The 15000-nt window shown below is 43.2% G+C and overlaps 1 protein-coding gene and 1 long non-coding RNA gene across 2 annotated transcripts in view; one reads left to right on the forward strand and one right to left on the reverse strand.

Annotated features, from left to right (window-relative positions):
• Positions 1-15000, reverse strand: part of LOC143294863 (coiled-coil domain-containing protein 78-like) — a 61124-nt gene that overhangs the window by 42806 nt on the left and 3318 nt on the right. Inside the window, exons 2-5 of the mRNA XM_076606381.1 lie at positions 12155-13106; positions 10904-11121; positions 9508-9674; positions 8076-8219 (exon numbers count right to left, since the gene is read on the reverse strand). Of these exons, the coding sequence (XP_076462496.1) occupies positions 8076-8219; positions 9508-9674; positions 10904-11121; positions 12155-12267 (642 nt within the window). The 5' untranslated portion in view covers positions 12268-13106. The remainder of the gene's footprint in view (positions 1-8075; positions 8220-9507; positions 9675-10903; positions 11122-12154; positions 13107-15000) is intronic.
• On the forward strand, positions 1485-9674 carry LOC143294864 (uncharacterized). Its single transcript, XR_013056947.1, has 4 exons — positions 1485-1637; positions 2129-2263; positions 8123-8233; positions 9540-9674. It is a non-coding gene; the product is annotated as an uncharacterized LOC143294864 (long non-coding RNA).

Below are 15000 nucleotides of genomic sequence, written 5' to 3' on the forward strand. Positions count from 1 at the left end.
TGTCTGTCTCCCTCTTTCTCTCTCACTGTCTGTCTGTCTGTCTTCCTCTTTCTCTCTCACTGTCTGTCTGTCTCCCTCTTTCTCTCTCACTGTCTGTCTGTCTCCCTCTTTCTCTCTCACTGTCTGTCTGTCCCTCTTTCTCTCTCACTGTCTGTCTCCCTCCCTCTTTCTCTCTCACTGTCTGTCTGTCTGTCTCCCTCTTTCTCTCTCACTGTCTGTCTGTCTCCCTCTTTCTCTCCCACTGTCTGTCTGTCTGTCTCTTTCTCTCTCACTGTCTGTCTGTCTGTCTCTTTCTCTCTCACTGTCTGTCTCCCTCTTTCTCTCTCACTGTCTGTCTGTCTCTTTCTCTCTCACTGTCTGTCTCCCTCTTTCTCTCTCACTGTCTGTCTGTCTCCCTCCCTCTTTCTCTCTCACTGTCTGTCTGTCTCCCTCTTTCTCTCTCACTGTCTGTCTGTCTGTCTGTCTCCCTCTTTCTCTCTCACTGTCTGTCTCCCTCTTTCTCTCTCACTGTCTGTCTGTCTCCCTCTTTCTCTCTCACTGTCTGTCTGTCTGTCTCCCTCTTTCTCTCTCACTGTCTGTCTGTCTGTCTCCCTCTTTCTCTCTCACTGTCTGTCAGTCAGTCTGTCTGTCTCCCTCCCTCTTTCTCTCTCACCTTCTGTCTGTCTGTCTGTCTCCCTCTTTTTCTCTCACTGTTTGTCTGTCTCCCTCTTTCTCTCTCACTGTCTGTCTGTCTGTCTCCCTCTTTCTCTCTCACTGTCTGTCTCCCTCTTTCTCTCTCACTGTCTGTCTCCCTCTTTCTCTCTCACTGTCTGTCTGTCTGTCTCCCTTCCAAACCTAACACCGCAGTGTCCTCACCCTTCCCCCAACGTACTCCTCCTCCTCCTCCCTACCCCCACCCCACCCCCCACCCCACTCCCTGTCCCCTCTCCCTCACTCCCCCACCCTCCAACCTCTTCTAAACGTTCCAACAGCCTGCAAGTTGAATCATGCACCCACGGTGACTCGGGCCATTAAAAAAAGAACAACAACAACAACAAAACTCCTTTCCCCCGGCACTAAGAGCCCACCGTCAATCCCCTGCTGAGTGAAAGCCGATAAAAGATGGGGAACTGATCTGCCTGTAAACGGCCCGCATGGCTTTCGGCTGTTGGACTTCATACCACACCACACCGCGCCACCCTGTGTCTCCTTCAAAAGCTTTCGATCTCAATGACAGCCCCCATAGATAAAAAGGCCCGGGTGGGAGGTGGGGAGAAGGAGGGGGGGGGCGTAGGGGGGAGAAATAGGGGGTATTGGTGGGGTGAGGGGGGTGGGTAGCACACACATACACACACACAGACACGCACACAATTGCACACACACACACACACACACACACACACACAAACACTCATATTCACATACCTTCACACACACACACACACACACCAGCCCTTCTCTGTCTCTCTAAACACAACAATCAAACGATCTGGTGAGAGCACCGGTCCTGGAGAAAGTTTGGGGCCAAAGAGTTGGGTTTAGATTGATATCTCAGGTGTTTAACTTTAAACAAGGAAAGCCTGCTGTCTCCAGACAGTTTCTCTTGATGTTCACTCTGAGGTGCACTTTTTTTTCGTTGTTGTTGGTCAAGCCAAAAAGTAAGTGAGTGGGAAAAAAAAGAAAAAAAAAAGAAGAAAAAAAAACAAAAAACAATGCTGTTTCGAGTTTGATTTTCTTCTCCTTGTGTTTTTTTTGTTTTTTTTTCTTTATTTTTTTTATTATTTTTTTTTTCAATCTGATCAGTCACTGTATGCACCAGATTTCACTGTCTTTTTATTTTGCTTTGTCTGTGAATCTGTTCGTATCAAAAGCTTCGGCTCTTTAGTTATCATTGGTCAGTTTCTGTTGCATCCTGGTAAAGTGGTATTCCTGCAAATGCACAGCTAACATATGAAGGTGATTGTTCTGCTTTAGTATTGTGTGTTCATTTCCAGCAGCAGTGGTGTAGCATGATATGGATCTGTCCACACTCTTTGACACCTTGAAACTAAACTGGTGTATCTACTGTTATGATTTGATGTATGTAGTATACGGAATAAGCACTATGTCATTTCTTTTGGTGTGTGTAAATGCAGTGCTTGTGTGACAGGTGTGAGCGACTCACTGAGCCTTCATGGTGCTCAGAGGCTGAGGGTGGCTGTCGCAGTGAGGAGCCATGCAGAGAGGCAAGGCACCAAGGCCGCCCCCTGTCCATGGATGTTTGGGGTTCCAGGATCTGTGTCAGGTATGTGTTCAGTGTGGACTTTGTTTCAGTTCTGAGGGTGTCACAGGTATGTGTTCAGTGTGGACTTTGTTTTAGTTCTGCAGGGGTGTCACAGGTATGTGCTCAGTGTGGACTTTGTTTTAGTTCTGCTGGGGTGTCACAGGTATGTGTTCAGTGTGGACTTTGTTTTAGTTCTGCAGGGGTGTCACAGGTATGTGTTCAGTGTGGACTTTGTTGCAGTTCTGCTGGGGTGTCACAGGTATGTGCTCAGTGTGGACTTTGTTTTAGTTCTGCAGGGGTGTCACAGGTATGTGCTCAGTGTGGACTTTGTTTTAGTTCTGCAGGGGAGTCACAGGTATGTGCTCAGTGTGGACTTTGTTTTAGTTCTGCTGGGGTGTCACAGGTATGTGTTCAGTGTGGACTTTGTTTTAGTTCTGCAGGGGTGTCACAGGTATGTGCTCAGTGTGGACTTTGTTTTAGTTCTGCTGGGGTGTCACAGGTATGTGCTCAGTGTGGACTTTGTTTTAGTTCTGCAGGGGTGCCATAGGTATGTGTTCAGTGTGGACTTTGTTTCAGTTCTGCAGGGGTGTCACAGGTATGTGCTCAGTGTGGACTTTGTTTCAGTTCTGAGGTGTCACAGGTATGTGTCCAGTGTGGACTTTGTTTCAGTTCTGAGGTGTCACAGGTATGTGTCCAGTGTGGACTTTGTTTCAGTTCTGAGGTGTCACAGGTATGTGTTCAGTGTGGACTTTGCTTCAGTTCTGAGGTGTCACAGGTATGTGTTCAGTGTGGACTTTGCTTCAGTTCTGAGGTGTCACAGGTATGTGTTCAGTGTGGACTTTGTTTCAGTTTTGAGGGAGTGTCACACATATGTGTTCTGTGTGGACTTTGTTTCAGTTCTGAGGTGTCACAGGTATGTGTTCAGTGTGGGCTTTGTTTCAGTTTTGAGGGGCTGTCAAAAGTGTCTGGACCTACCCATATGTTACACAACATCTGCTTTATTAAAAAAACAAACAAACACACACCAAAAAAAACAACAACCCAAAACACACACACACACACACACACAAAAGAATGATAATAGTTATAGTTTTGCTTAACAAAGGGAGCAATGTTGTGATACTTTGTTCCAGTTTTGAGCAGGTGTCAAAGTATTTGGACCTGTCCATATACATCACACCACATCTGCTTTATTTACAGAAACAAACTAAGAAGAAGAAGAAGAAGAAAAGCTTTGTTTAATAAAGGGAGAAGGGCTGTGAGACTTTGTTTCAGTTCTGAGGAGGTGTCAAAGTGTTTGGAGCTGTCCATATACGTTACACATTTATTTATTTATTAAAAAAATAAATAAATAAGAGAGAGAGAGAGAGAGAGAGAGAGAGAGACAGAGAGAGAGACAGAGAGAGAGAAAGAAAGAAAAAAGGTTTATTTTATAAAGGGAGCAGGGTTGTGAGTGGGGAGGGGGCCAGGGAAGGGGTGTGGAGGGTGGGGGTGGGGTGTGGGGGGTAGATGCCTGACCCACAAAATGGACCCAACACACTGGTCAAGCCTTGTCAGCTTTATGAAGATCATCACCACTCTCTTGATCATCATAGGCATTACTTAACTCTCACCCCACAATGACTAATGATACACACACAAAAAACAAAACAAAAAAAACCCCAAAACAACAACAACCCCAAAACACCATTTTCGAAAGAGAAGACTAAAAGTTACCAGTACAGATCTGACATCAACTGATTAAAAGTGCCTATAATAATAAACACTCTCATCAATACACATGTGTATATCTGTGTATTAATGGGAAAATTGTTTATATTGCAGTTTTGTTGAGTGGAACAAACAAAAACTGAAAGAATGAGAACTGATGCAGCAACTGTGTGTGTGTGTGTGTGTGTGTGTGAGAGTGAGTGAGTACTCATCTGTGTGTGTAAGTGTGCATGCCCATACATGACATCCAACAATATCTCTGGACAAGCAGGTCCTAATGCACCATTGTGCACAAAACAGACAGACAAAGGGTGCAACTAACCATGTCCAAACATCGTGTCCAGATATGAACTGATGAACATTTCAATGTCAATCAACTTTGTTGCTATACTACAAATTTTTGGTCAGCCAGCTGGGAAGTTTTTTTTTTTTTTAATGTATTTATCTATTATTTATTCTTTTTTTTCCAAGGCCTGACTAAGTGCGTTGGGTTATGCTGCTGGTCAGGCATCTGCTTGGCAGATGTGGTATAGCGTATATGGAATTGTCCGAACGCAGTGACACCTCCTTGAGCTACTGAAACTGAAAACCAGACTGTGCTCTAACACAGCTTTTTACCTGTGTCAACCATCTCTTGATCTGACATCAGTTCACTGTGTTTTATGTATTTCATTCAGCTTAATATGCTGGGTTTTTTTTCGTGTGTGCATTTTTAGGTAAATTTTTTGTTGTGTGAGTGACAAGCCTTTGCAAAGTTGATTCCCAATTGGATTTATACAGATGTACTGTAATGTATGTACATTTGTTTCTGATATGTCCTTGTTACAATACAACTCTTGATGTTTTTGATAGGAAAAACAAATAAAACTTCATGTTGGAAAAAATACAAAAACAAGAAAAGCAAGGCCTTCAAGACTCACTTGTGATACACTTTAAAAAAAAATCCAAGTTTTTAGGTATTGAGTATAATGCATTTACTGTTATATTTATATTTTTTGTAATCTCTAAACTTGGCACTTTGATCTGATATTCGACCCAACAAAGGATCTGTCATTATTATTATTTTTTGTTCAAACAGGAACTTCTTTTGCTAAGCATGGAAGTTTTATTTATTGCAAACGTTTTGGGGTAGATAGCAGAACAAGGGAAATTACTCTGCTGGGGAACTTACTTTGCTTTAAACTGATCTTTCTCATCTTAAACATTACATTTTGAAATTATACTCAATACATAAAAAGCTTGGATTTTTTTTAAAAAGTGCATCACAAGTGAGTCTTGAAGGTCTTGCCTCTCTTGTTTCAAAATATAATGTTTAAGATGAGAAAGATCAGTTTAAAGCAAATTAACTCCACTAGCATTACAGAGTAATTTCCCCTTTTTACTATCTGCAGCAAAACGTTTGCAAAATAAATAAAAATTCCATGCTTAGCAAAAGAAGTTCCTGTTTGAACAAAAAATGATAATAATGACTGCTCTAGCTGTTGGGTCAGAATATCAGATCAAAGTGCCAGGTTTAGAGAATACAAAAAATATAAATATAACAGTAAATGCAGTTTGCATATAATTAGGCTTCATTCTTTATTTTTTTGTGCCAATCCCAGAAGCGCAATATTGTTTTAAACAAGATGACTGGAAAGAACTGGATTTTTCCTATTTTCATGCCAAATTTGGTGTCAACTGACAAAGTAGTTGCAGAGAAAATGTCAATGTTAAAGTTTACCACGCACACACAGACACACCGACACACAGACACACACACAGACAACCGAACACCGGGTTAAAACATAGACTCACTTTGTTTACACAAGTGAGTCAAAAATGGTGGCACTGTAGTGTAGCAATGCGCTCTCCCTGGGGAGAGCAGCCCGAATTTCACACAAAGAAATCTGCTGTGATAAAAAAGACATACAAATACAAATACAAATTTTGATCTCCTTCACACCATTTAGGATTCCCAAGCACAGGGCCCAGAATCATTTCTTCACTGGCTACAAAACACTATGTCAATATACTAAACAATGTTCTGCAGCAACTGCAAGACTATGTATGTGTGTCTTCTTTTCTTTCTCTGTATTTCTCTTTTTGTTAATCTTTTACAGGGTTGGTCAGTTATTTACCAGCTTCAAAACAATGAGGGAACACATCAACGAAGCTCTTTGCAGCATAATGCAAAATTGTATATTCCTTCGTCTTCTTTCTTTTTTTTTTTTTATATTTTAGTATATTATATATATATATATATATTTTTTTAATGTAAATTTGTTCATTTTTCTAGGGTTCAGTTGTACCGTGTTCTCCTACTTTTCATCCCCTGTTTGGGTCAGTTCACTGTATTGGTTGCAGACCTTGATACAACAGTCATGGTACGCTGATGACAGTGCAGGGGAGAAAACTGGTATTCTAATGTCTCTGCTTTGAACCCCCACCCTTGTTAAGGAAAAGCTGTTCCCTTTCTATGAAATCTATCTAAAGTGATAACAGAACAATAATAATAATGATACGACTACTACTACTACTAATAACAAACAGTTTCTATTGCCAACCACAGATTTAGCGTGTAATCAAAGTCCTTGATTCTGTAATGGCGGTGACAGTGCAAGGGAGAGAACTATCATTTGTCTTTGGCTTGTGACTTCTAAGAGTGACGGCTGCTGACAGAAAACACAGCAAACGTTGTACCCTGGCATGGAAACGAAGAGACTGTCTACTATAACATTTTCCATATGCAGATTTTCCCACTTAATTATTTGACCAGATGTTGACCACGAATCAGACTGTTTTCCATAGTCTTTGTTTTTCCCCCTGCACCATTTCATAGGCTCTCATGTTGATCTTTGGGTCAGTCAGGTATTTCTAGCCCCCCCCAAACCCCTAGCCACAGTATTTAGAATGGTGGCTTATGCCCTTTGCTTAACTGTTATCTGTTCACAGTGGAGAACAACATTTTTACGTGGAAAAATCCTTTTTGATTTGGGATTGTGTGTGTGTGTGTGTGTGTGTGTGTGTGTGTGTGTGTGTGTGTGTGTGTTGGATGGTCATTAATTTAACACCTGTTCACTAAAGTGATTTAAACAGGGAAAAATTCTTTTTGAAATAAAAATAAAATAAAATAAAATAAAGTGTGTGTGTGTGTGTGTGTGTGTGTGTGTGTGTGTGTGTGTGTGTGAGAGAGAGAGTATATGTGTGGTTTTTTTGTTTTGTTTTATTTTTTGTTTAACTTTTAAATTTCATTTCAGATGGAAAATTGTGCTGCTGTATTCTATCACTGACCAAAACAATGCATGTTTTGTTTCAAAAATACTGACAGCCAAACTTAAAAACCTTTTACAAATTTGGGTAATGTTTTTTTTTAAAGATGTTTAAGGACTTCAAAAAGTCATAACTTAAAAAAAAATTCATTGTACATATTATAATATAAAAAACAACTTTTAAAACCTGCATAAACCCTGTGTCTATGTGTACACAGGATTTGAGAGGAGAGTCATGAGGGCAATAGCAGTGAAACAGTGTGAATACTGAAGCAGATAAAACAACAGTAACAACAACAACAACAACTCTAAAACCCCTGCCGTGGAGCGGTGGCCTTGAGGCACCACACCTGACCAGGAAGCATGTGACCACAGGTTCAAACCCCATACATGGACCAGGATTTTTACTCCCCCATCTACTTGACCATATGTGGTGGTCAGGGTGTCTGTCTTTCGGATGAGACAATAACCAAAGGTGCTATGTGCAGCTGTGCACTTTTGAGCATGTAAAAGAACCCACAACAAAAGGGTTGCTCCCAGCAAACTAAAAAAAACAACAAAAAGGTGGCACTGCACTGTGGCAACATTCTTTCCCTGGAAGCGCAGGTTGAATTTTACTGACAGAAATGTGTTGTATCAAAAAGTAATACCACACAACACAACACAACACATATCACTGTACAGTACAGTACAATATAACCCAATCCAATCCAATCCAACACAACACAGCACAACACAACACAACACAACAAAACACAGCACAGCACAATACAACAATACAACACAACACAGCACAGCACAGCACAACACAACACAACACAAAATGCTTTGTCAAGTGAAGGGACCGCAGCCACACAACAACAGATCAAACTCACCACAGTCAGGTCGATGTGGAAGATCATGGCCGCGTTTCTTCGTGCAGGTCCGTGGTCCGTGGAGGCCTCAGTCCGTCGGTCCCACCCCTGACGGAAATAGGAGTAGGCCGACGAGGCATCTCCCACAGGTACCGTGGTGGCTTTCTGCACTCACACAGGTCAGACACTTGACTTTCTTGATGATGATGATGATGATGATGATGATATAAATACTTATATTTGTATTTTGTATTTCTGTTTATCACAACAGATATCTCTGTGTGAAATTTGGGCTGCTCTCCCCAGGGAGAGCGTGTCACTATACTACAGCGCCACCCTTTTTTATTTTCCTGCGTGCAGTTTTATTTGTTTTTCCTATTGATGTGGATTTTTCTACAGAATTTTGCCAGGAACAACCCTTTTGTTGCCGTGGGTTCTTTCACGTGCGCTAAGTGCGTGCTGCACACGGGACCTCGGTTTATCGTCTCATCCAAATGACTAGCATCCAGACCACCACTCAAGGTCTAGTGGAGGGGGAGAAAATATCGGCGGCTGAGCTGTGATTCGAACCAGCGCGCTCAGATTCTCTCGCTTCCTAGGCGGACGCGTTACCTCTAGGCCATCACTCCACTTATATCACCTATCCTCCGTTGGAGACCAAGCTCTGATCACTTTACAAACACTGGGTCATTTGTACGACAGCCTGCCCAGCTGGGTAGAGCTGACTGATGGCTGCCACTGGGTGCTCATCATTTGTTTCCTGTGTCATTCAGTTATATTTCAGGCATGCACATATACACAGACATAAGATTTTATGTGTATGACCTTTTTCTTTATTAACCCTGCCATGTAGACAGCCATACTGTTTTCAGGGCTGTGTGTGCTGGGTATGTTCTTGTTTCCATAACCCACCAAACACAAGTGTTTCTTCAGCTGCTGCTGCTGCCGATATCCCAATGTGAAGATCTTTTTCTTCATTTTGGGGGTCTTTTAGCTATGATATCAAAGTGACAAAAATATTGATGGGGAGTATCAGTATACGTTCATGTGTGAGTCTGAAGATTATTTGTTGATATATTTTTGGTCTGTTCAGATATCAAACCAGAAAAAAAAAGAATGGGAGCATCAATGCATTGTTAGTGTGTGTGTGTGTGTGTGACTCTTCGATAACTGGATGGGTCAGGAAATACATAGTATGTTCAGTGAAAGAGAGAGAGAGAGAGAGAGAGAGAGACAGACAGACAGACAGACAGACAGACAGACAGTGACTGAGAGAGACAGAGAGAGAAACAGAGAAAGAGGCAGACATAGAAAGAGCATCAAACACACAGGCAGATGGACAGGAAAAACGGAAAACATGAGAAAGGCAGAAAAAAAAATTGAATGATTCTAAGCATCCACAAATCATACACCCACACTCACCCCAAACCCCAAACCCACCCCATTCACACACCTTGGCATGGACACCTTTCTCCGCCGTTTCAGTGAGATCCAGCAGACCAGTGCTGCCCCCTAGGGGTGCGTGGAGGAGGTCCTTGATCAGCTCGTTGTACACCTCCACCATCTGTATGGTCACATCGGGGTCCTGCTTCGTCACACGGGTCTGGGGGTGGTATCGCTCTGAAACAAACATCACAGGGCTGCTTTACTGCACATTCTCTCTCCCCCTCCCCCTTCCTATCTCTCTCCCTTCTCTCTCTCTCTCTCTCTCCCCCTCTCCCTTCCTATCTCTCTCCCCCTCCCTCTTCCTATCTCCCTCTTTCTCTCTCTCTCCCTTTCTCTCTCTCTCTCCCCCTCCCTATCTCTCTCCCTCTTTCTCTCTCTCTCCCTTCTCTCTCTCTCCCCCTCCCTCTTCCTATCTCTCTCCCTCTTTCTCTCTCTCTCCCTTCTCTCTCTCTCTCCCCCTCCCTCTTCCTATCTCTCTCTCCCTTCTCTCTCTCCCCCTCCCCCTTCCTATCTCTCTCCCTCTTTCTCTCTCTCTCCCTTCTCTCTCTCTCTCCCCCTCCCTCTTCCTATCTCTCTCCCTCTTTTCTCTCTCTCTCTTAATCAATTGCTCTTCTTTTTTCTTCTTTCTTTCTGGAAACAGCAGGTGTGGTGCAGCATATATAGACCAGTCTGCACGCTTTGACACCTCCTGGCAACTGAAACTCACCCTCTGACATTATGGTGAACAGAAGGAACGACTGAACATGATTATCATCGCTTTCCACACCCAACCCCCTCTACCCCTCCTCCCCTCCCACCCACCCACCCCTGACCCTCCCACTTGACCCTCTGAGAGTTTGGCGAACTGACAGAACAACTGAACATGATTTTTAATCATCACTTTCCATCCCACAAGCCCTAGCATATGAGGCACTCACACTGACCCTCTGACAGTTTGGCCAACAGATGATCCAGCAACACTGGCACCTGGTCTGGCTCTCCACCATCCCCACCCTGACCCTCCTGCTTGAAGCACTCACACTAACCATCTAACAGTACGCTGAACAGATAGAACGACTGAACATCATTTTAAACAACACTCTCCACCCCCCCCCCCTCCCCACCGACCCTCCCATTTGGGGCACTCAAACTGACCATCTATTAGTGTGGTAAACAGATGGAACAACTGAACATAATTTTTAATCAACACTCTCCATCCTGACCCTAGCACTTGACACACTCACACTCACCCTCTGACAGTTTGGTGAACAGAATGAACCTAGTTTTTTTAATCATCGCTCTCAACCCTGACCCTAGCACATGAGGCACTCCAAGTGACCCTCTGACAGTATGTTGGACAGACAGAACATTTTTTAATCAACACTCTCCACCCCGACCCTCTCAAATGAAGCACTCCAACTGACCCTCAGACAGTTTGGCGAACAGATGGTCCAGCAGCATCTGCACCAGTCCGGCCTGATTGCGGCTCTCCCCGGCCAGGGTGTAGGACTTGCCAGACCCGCTCTCCCCACCCACCAGCAGACAGGCGTTGTAGCCTGCCAGGAACAGGTCCAGCAGTGTCTCCACCGACAGCCGGAACACGTCGTACGTCGTCGTGTTGGAGGCATGTAGGGTCTGAAACCTGCGCAAGCAAGCCACAGACAGTGAGCCGTTCTTCTTTGTGGTCAAGGTAAGGGGAGGTGCAAGCATGTTTGCAAGGAAATATATGCATGCAAAGGGCTTCTGATAACATGTTTGCGTTTCTGACACAGTGTAAATGGAAAAGAAAATATAATTTTGTATTCCTGCACAGTGCTTCGGATAGCAAACATGCATCTCTGACACTGTCTAAATAGAAAGGACCCATTGCATATTCACTTAGCTGGCTCCTGGGATATTCTAAACATTTCATAAACAAACGCATAAAAAGAATAAACATAATATACCCATCAGCCTTTGTGTGTTGTAGCAATGCAGATTTGAATGGAATGTACAGCATTAAAGTGACCTCCTGAATGTAGCCTGGGACTCCCTAGAATTACAGTGAAAGGGCAAGATGTTCAACTCACCAGAAGGCCTGATGCTTACACACTAATATATCCATATTATAACTAGAAACTGACTGGACAACTAAAAATATTTGGAAAAAAAACAGCAAGCAATGGCCAGCTGAAAACTTCTGGCATTACCGTTACCTGTAAGTACTATACCCTTGTCTCTGTGAAAGTTACTACACTAGTAAACAAAAGAGATTTATGTACATAAATGTGTACAGAACAACACTATTGTTTGTGCCTTTATAAATTGTGAAAGTAGGTTAGTAACTAAATATTTTAACAGACTTGCAATACGTGTATAAAATTTGCAGTTATATGTGTGTGTGTGTGTGTGTGTGTGTGTGTGTGTGTGTGTGTGTGCATGTGCGTGTGTGTGTGTGTGTGTGTGTACTAGCTAACTGTGAAGAATACCACTCTAGTAAAAAAAAAAAAAAAAATTTTTAAGAAAAAAAAAAGAATTAAAATGTGTAATAAAGCTGCATACATTAGTTTGATACTGCTTGTGCACTTGTTAAATGTGAAAGTTAACACACTTTTAAATGCTTACAGATTTACATGTGTATGAAAGCTTTATTATACGGAGCATTGCCAAAACACTGAACTGTCCACAAAACTTACCCAAAGTAGGGTCCCCCCGACTGAGCGGCCACTCTCCCTGAACTCTCCACCAGCAGACTCTTGCCTTCGCCCCGAGACTGAGGCCGCATTCGCCCCACCACGTCGATATTCATGGTGACTGCTGGCACGCCCCCTTTCCTGGCCCCGCTCTCAACAACGTTCCCAGGTTCTGATGCCCGATTGGTGCTGGTATGCTCTGCTGGCCGGGGGACACGTCTCTTCGCCTGGCTGGGTTTTGTCCCCTTTTCTCCCCGGATGTTGTATGATGAAGACTGATGAGTTTGCTCCCCTCCTTCTGCTGCGACTGGTCTGGTGGGTTTTGTCCCTTTTTCTCCCTGGCTGTTGTTAAACGAGGACTGATTTTGCTCCCCTTCTTCTGCTGCTACAGGTCTGAAATGCTCTCTTCGGTCAGAGAGCTTTAGGTCTGTGTGTGTGTCTGCCTGTGGTGCACGGGGATCAGAGAAGTGTCCAGGGGGAGGGTACTGCGCAGCCGGTCTCCTGACGAACGACGGCGGGACCCTGGCATAAGTGGCCGGGGAGTGGAGACTGTCTCCAGACCCTAACCCACACACTCTGGCTCCAAGAGGGGTCTTCTTCAGCGGTTTCTCAGTGTCGTCGTCCTCCTCCTCCCCTTGTTGGAAAAAAGACCTGCCAGGCTCTTTAACCTGCACAGGTGTGGCAATGCCACTGGCCTTGCTGCCAGCACGATGGTTACTGGCTGAGACTGGGGCTGGTGCCTCTCCTGCTGTTACTCTGGGCTGAGAGAAGGGGGTGGTAGTGGTGGTGGTGAGGGGGTGATGTCTAGAGGTGGGCAGGTGGTTGGCCCTGAAGGGCAGGAAGGCGACGGAGGGGGACGGGGATTGGGGGCGGGGATGTCTCAAGGCGCTCTGATTGTCGTAGGTGAGAGGCACTCCCTGGTGTCCCTGAGGCTTCCGCCGCTGACCTCCGTGACCTGCAAGAAAAATAAAAAAATAAAATATTAAGGAGGTGTCAGTGGTCCATTTCCCAGTTTCAGTTTCATGGAGGTGTCACAGTGTGCAGACTGATCCAAGTATGCCACACCAAATCTTCTTTCGAAAAAAAAAGAAAAAAAAAAAAAAAAGAAGAGCAGATGCCTGACTTTCACATAATCCTAATGCGCTTGTCACACCTTAAGGTTCTTAGACCCTGCACATTGTCAAAAGGCACACATGTGCTTCCACGTCAGTTTCAGTTTCAGTCCACGTCAATTCCAAAGAACAGTTGACGTAAACATTTTCAATTACGCTTCATTTAATGGATAAACTGAAGCGTCTGTACACAACTTTCAGCTGAAGAAGTGGTTTTCATGTGGAACAGCCAGATGGATGAAAAAAAAAAAAAAAAAAAAAAAAAAACATGTAAAACTCCCAGCCAGTCATGTCCAGCGCATGGGCCATTTGAAAATGTTGCTGTCATGCCTTCAGAGTGAAATATGATGTTCACAGATTTATGTGTACAGACTGAGGAAATCAGGTTTCAAGACTCATGGTCCTATGATTAATAATCCATCAAAAAACAGAGTCATCTGGCTACATCTTTTTTTTTTTTACAGGGTTTGACTGGTTTTGTCCAGTTCAGATCAATCTAAACATATATATATCTCTCTCTCCCTATATGTATATATATATATTATATCGTGTGTGTGTGTGTGTGTGTGTGTGTGTGTGTGTGCGCATGTGTGAGTGTGAGTGTGTGTGCGTGTGTGAGTGTGAGAGTGTGTGTGTGTAAGTGAATTTGAAAATTTAAAAAAAAAAAGATAAAATTTTGTGGACTGGATCTCATAATCAACTTTTGCTTAAAAAGGGTGTACTCTTTTTGCAGTTAATGAAAAAGTGCCAATGTGCCACCAGCTTATCATATATCAACATACAACATACACAAGTGCTCTCCCTCCCCCTCCCCCCCCTCCCCCTCCCCCCCACCCCCCACACACACTCCCCTCCAGAGCCAACCCAGGGTTAGCAGACAAACAAGATTTGAGCTGCCCGCACTGTTAGATCTAAATGACTGATCCTCTGTCTTTTTCATCCACTGTGTTCCAGTGGATCCATTTCTTGTTTTGTCTTGATCCTGCTGGCTCTTTTTAGTTATCATTGTGCAATTGTCTTTGACTGATAATGGGACAGTCACACAAAATACTGCGTAGCAGTACTTGATCATGGAGAATTACATTTTTCCAGGCAACTAAAACACCACAGCCTCACTAGTTCTAGAAAAAAAAAAAGATGATACCTAAGTTCAGAAGTGTGTCTGCACTGTTTACTGCCACCCAAAGTAAAGTACTGCCAGTTTAGATTTTGGAAGTCTGTGAACTCACAGAGAACTGTGTTTCATTGTCACTGACTGATTTCTGTAATCATGTAAGATACTCATGTGTTCATTTCACATACTGCACTCACACAAAATTATGTTGTTTTCACTGAATAAAACAAAGCAAAACAAACATACAAACAAAGAAGACCAGAAACAAATCCCCACTTACTGGTTTCTGTTGTGTTTGCCATGTCTAAGACTTCAGACACAGTCAGCAGCCACAATGAATTATGTTTTCACTTAACCCTGGGTCTCAGTATCTTTTTTGGATTGGCATTTTAACAAATGTAAAACATGATTTCTTTCTTATACAATGTTTTATTTTTTGTTGGTATATTTACTTTCTTTTTCATTGTTATCTAATAATTTACACTTTCCATTTTTTTTTTCTGATCATATTTCAGAATACCACATCACCACCAAGGAGACGGGTGCATCTTAACTCTCTCCATACGAACGGCGAAAGAGACGACGTTAACAGCGTTTCATCCCAATTACCATCATCAAAATAT

This window comes from Babylonia areolata, chromosome 20 (assembly GCF_041734735.1).
Source record: "Babylonia areolata isolate BAREFJ2019XMU chromosome 20, ASM4173473v1, whole genome shotgun sequence".
NCBI classification, from domain to species: domain Eukaryota; kingdom Metazoa; phylum Mollusca; class Gastropoda; order Neogastropoda; family Buccinidae; genus Babylonia; species Babylonia areolata.